Source organism: Panulirus ornatus, chromosome 27 (genome assembly GCF_036320965.1).
Source record: "Panulirus ornatus isolate Po-2019 chromosome 27, ASM3632096v1, whole genome shotgun sequence".
Taxonomy (NCBI): domain Eukaryota; kingdom Metazoa; phylum Arthropoda; class Malacostraca; order Decapoda; family Palinuridae; genus Panulirus; species Panulirus ornatus.
In genome coordinates, this window is record NC_092250.1 from 2,596,427 (window position 1) to 2,601,063 (window position 4,637).

Consider the following 4,637-nt stretch of genomic DNA (forward strand, 5'->3'; position numbering starts at 1 on the left):
GATGACTTTATCCATCATACAGGCATATACTTTATTAGGAAGAGCGCAGGGTGTGGAGGGGGAGGGGAGGAAGGAGGTAAATGAAACAACTTGACGAGCAGTGGTGCATCGGAGGGAGGGGAGAGGCTGGACACGGCCGTCAACAGCTGAACGCTGCTTCTCTTCGGGAATGACACTTCCCTCTTGCGAAGTCAGCCGCTGTTGGTATTTCCCGATGCACTCCACATGTCGTTGTAGGTCTGCATTCATTTTATTCAACACTAATATCCGATTATCTGCTAAAAAACTCACTCATATTCCCACCGCACCAAAATGGCGTCGCGCTGCTCCTTCACTCGATACAGCACTGAGGGTGGAAGCAATGTGACGTCACTGTATTCTTCCGCTCAATAGAATATTTTTAAATAAGGAATATTTAGGCTTTGAATATACGATGAATATCAAGTACGAACACCCAGTATTGTCATGAATATACCATCATGGCGATCTGGGTAGAGGTTGGATAGATTTTGGATAAATGTTAGCGGGGACTAGTCTGCGTAGCGGAGGGTGGCGGTGCGCGTCCGGTAGTGGCCGTAGGAACGAGACCATCTTCCAAAACAGTCACTCGGCTGCTATGATCGTGTTTGGACGTACGAGCTACGGTTATCCACGCGGCTGGCAGCGACGAACTTGGAGCAAGGAAATATCATCCTTATTACCTTAGCCCATAGAGTCCAGTGTTGTATATGAGATTGGTGACATGACGAGCACCGAAGTTTTGCTACCCTCGCCGAGAGTCAACATGCTAGATTCGGGCGCCCTGGCAGCCGTAGACGCCGTGACCCTGCCCACCATCTGCGGGCCACACAGGGGCACCCGCCGCCCGTCCGGCACCGCGGAGAGCGAAAGTGATTCTCCGCCCAGTAAGAAGAGCAAGAAGACCCGACGACGGAGGAAGAGGCCGCGTCAGCGCTTCGCCCGGAATGGGATCCGGGCGAAGCCCGAGGCGCCTTTTAACACCACCCAGTTCTTGATGGCCGAGCATGACCAGCTTCAGGACACCGATATCATGGGCGGCCCCCGTCGCCATCGTGATTCTTCGCTCAGCATAGACTCCGAGGATCAGTCCAACGAGTTCTACTCCTCCCCCGAGGATGAGGAGGAGTTCCTCACGAGGGAGTTCTGGACGGCCTACGAGGACGTTCACGCCGAGCGCTTGGACACCATGACGAAGGCGCAGCTGGTGCAGGAGTACCTGGCCCTGGAGGAGAAGGTGGACCTGCTCGAGCGTCAGCTCCGCGCCGTGAGGGCGCGCCACCGGTACCGCCTCCGGCAGGATGGTGAGGACGACGACGACGACGACGCCGTCGGCCCCGGCGAAGTGCGAGTCGACTCCGAGACTGCGCAGAAGATCAGCATCTTCCAGACGGAGATTAACAACTTGGAGTTGGAGAACCAGCGGCTACGGGAGGAGAACTTCGAACTGCGGCGCACGTCGTACACCCGGTCATCGTCCTCGTCGTCGTCGTCCTCCTCCTCCAGTAGCGGCTCCTGCAGTAGTAGTAGCGACTCCAGCAGCGACAGCGAGATGGAAGAGGAGAACCTGAAGCAACGAGAGGCGCACGACGTGAAGACCCCAGCAGCATCGTCAGGGCCTGCCGCGGCGTTGGTGGGTAGTGGCACTCAAGATTCGGGTGTCGAGTGCGCCAAGAGAGCGGTGGTTGGTGCGCCCGGATCACCGTCTCCGGTAACGACGATGTGCGTGGGTACTCGAGACGAGTGTGAGGAGGAGGAGGCGCGCGTCAAGTTGGGGCAGAGTGGCAGCGACTGCCAGCCAGACAGTGGCGTGTCGTGTGATACCTCCGAGGCCGCCGATCCCCCATCCTCCTCCTCCACCTGTGATTCTGAGCTGAAGGAGGAGGAGCCGGAGGGCAAGCCGGAGACGGCGGTGGCGGAGGGGGAGGTCACTAGCACCACGGCAGCGTAGCACCGCCGCCCCGTCAACCACTCACATACCCCTTGACCTGTGATGCCAGATATATCTCCTAACATAGTAAGGCCCGCACGAGCCTGGAGTGCCGCTGGAAGTCGCGCCACGCCCGCGGGAAGATGAGCCGAGAGGCCGACGGCGGCGGTGAGGGGAGGTGGTCAGATCATGTGGGAGGAGGTGGTGGTGGAGCATCCGTCATCACCGCGCCTCCTCCTTCCCCCCCATCAAGATGACCCCCCCCCCACGTCAACGCTGAAGCCGCCACTGTACAGACCCAGTCAACGGTGGACATATGCAAGTTTAGTGTCATATATATATATATATATATATATATATATATATATATATATATATATATATATATATATACTTATCCAAGTGCTCATCTCCCTCTCTCTCAAGTGTGATAGAACTGTGCTGGAAAACAGTGGTGGAGGAGGATGGGTTCCATCGTGAGGAAAATATCAGGCCAGTGTGTGTGTCTGTCTGTGTGTGTGTGTGTGTCTGTTGCTCACGTGAACTTCTGCTCGGCAGACGAAGGCTCGTGCGGGGTTATGACTTCGCCATGGCGCGCGTGCCAAGGACGATAGATATTAAAATAAACTTTTACAAAAGTCGATCTCTTAAATGCTATTAAGTTGTTTATGAAATGATGATATTTGACCATTTTTTTGTTTCTCTCTTTCTCACGTCTGTAAATGAAGATTTATATATATAGAGATTTTGAAATATAGTTTTGCTGTGGCCCCCCCAGCAGGGTTATCGTACGCGAGTAATGTGTGTCAGATGCCAGACATCGCTAGTTTCCAGATACCAGTCCGTCATATCCGTTCATTTAGGATTAAATCTCAAAGATATACTTGTGTATTTAGGGTCAATCAACGCCAAGCATCTTGTTAAAAAAAAAAGAAAAGAAGTTATAAAGCATTTATAACTCAGGTCATGTTCATAGAAGGCGGAATTGTGTTATTATTGTATAAAAATAATAATAATAAGCCCAAAGGTTTCTGTGTTATGGAGGGTGGGAAAGAATTCTGTGCTCACTAATTGTAAAGGTTTCGCGGACATATCTTGGAGCTAGTCATTTGAGGTCAAATTCTGCAACTTCCACTGGAGTGATGCCCGAGTCTAATTGCTGTGTATGTCAAGAAAAATAAAGTTAATGGACGGTTTTCTCCAGTGGAAGTTACTGGCAATTTGCACCCTAATATATTTTTATGAAAAGGAAAGATGTTAATGCCAGTTTAACAGGAAATATTTATATGTAGGTATATCATGTTCTCTGGATTTTATTTATTATTTTTTTTATTGAGACGAACCAGAGGAAAGGCAGGGCGTTCGTTCCTTGGCTGTGACTTATGCTTGGGACCGGTGTGTTCCAGACGCTACTACTCTTTGCTTCTCCTGTAATATGCCCCCCCCCCCCCCCGTGATACAAAGTTAAGAGTGAATTAAAAATAAAAGAAATAAAGTTCTTGTATTTTTGTTCCGCGAGCGATTTTGATCCTCATAGTGGAAGCCTGGAAAGGTATATTTTCTTAGCATTTTTGTGTATAGCAGATGTAAAGGGAAAATGACACCCTGGAGTTCTTTCTATGGATCAAAATTCATTGCTGTATATATATTTATATACATTATATATATATATATACATTATATATATTTTTTTTTCTTTTTTTGTCCTTCAATTATGCAGGGTGAAATGTTTGTGTAAAGCTCGTCACTACATGTCTTTTAGTCTTACGGTTAGATGTTCTTTAGTGCGATATAAACACTCCCTCACACACCCGTCGGTCACGCTAAAGACGTGGCCGAGCGACTCCGGTCGAGCGATCGGACTGGGCCGCATCGACCGCTCGCGATTGGCTGGTGGCCTGATGACGTCGTCCGGTTATCGACCAGTCGCTGAGGCGTCGGATTTTCGTGAACGGGCTGAGGGGTGTTTGCATTTTGGAAGTCTGCTCCACATATCCAGTTAATGGCTGCGAGACATTTTTTGCTGGAATTCTGAAATGCCCTATCAAAACTAAGAGGACACCATCCATTGATATATTTCAATTTTTTTTTTTTTAATTTTGAATGGCTAAATAAAAGTCCTGAAGTATTTTAGTGCGATTTCAGAATTCTTAGCACAGCGAGTACAAAGCTCCCGTGATCTTAGCCTAACCTTTGTTTATTTTTTTAAGAAAGAGTATTTGTTATAAAAAAAAAAGTTTATTAAATAGCTATAAATAAATAAAGTACCGTTACAATAAGAGTTCTTGGTTACAAATAATAAATGGAATATTAATGATGGTCGTACCTGAGACTGTAAGGTTTAATAAATATAAAAAAATACATGAAATGTGATCTTTCCTTTTCAAAATGTTATGTGCTTCCTCCGCGGAGATATATTGTAAAACATTTTCCATAATAAAAAAAGAAAATCCTGTGAATTTACATCTCTGGTCTTTTTATAACCTCAATTATGTTTTCTGGTTTTGTTGTCAACAAAAAAAAGCTCTCTCTCTCTCTCTCTCTCTCTCTCTCTCTCTCTCTCTCTCTCTCTCTCTCTCTATATATATATATATATATATATATATATATATATATATATATATTTATATACTTTGTCGCTGTCTCCCGCGTTTGCGAGGTAGCGCAAGGAAACAGTTGGGCCATTTCT

General features: G+C 47.3%; 1 protein-coding gene across 1 annotated transcript; it reads left to right on the forward strand.

The window, feature by feature from the left end:
• The first annotated feature begins 589 nt into the window (after window positions 1-589).
• Window positions 590-4,413, forward strand: LOC139757533 (uncharacterized). The gene has a single exon (XM_071678091.1). It carries the CDS (start codon window positions 743-745, stop codon window positions 1,967-1,969), a length of 1,227 nt encoding a protein of 408 aa, XP_071534192.1. The 5' UTR covers window positions 590-742; the 3' UTR covers window positions 1,970-4,413.
• The last annotated feature ends 224 nt before the right edge of the window (window positions 4,414-4,637 follow it).

Coding starts and splice junctions, on each gene's coding strand:
- LOC139757533 (XM_071678091.1), top strand. CDS start 743: ATGACGAGCACCGAAGTTTTGCTACCCTCGCCGAGAGTCAACATGCTA.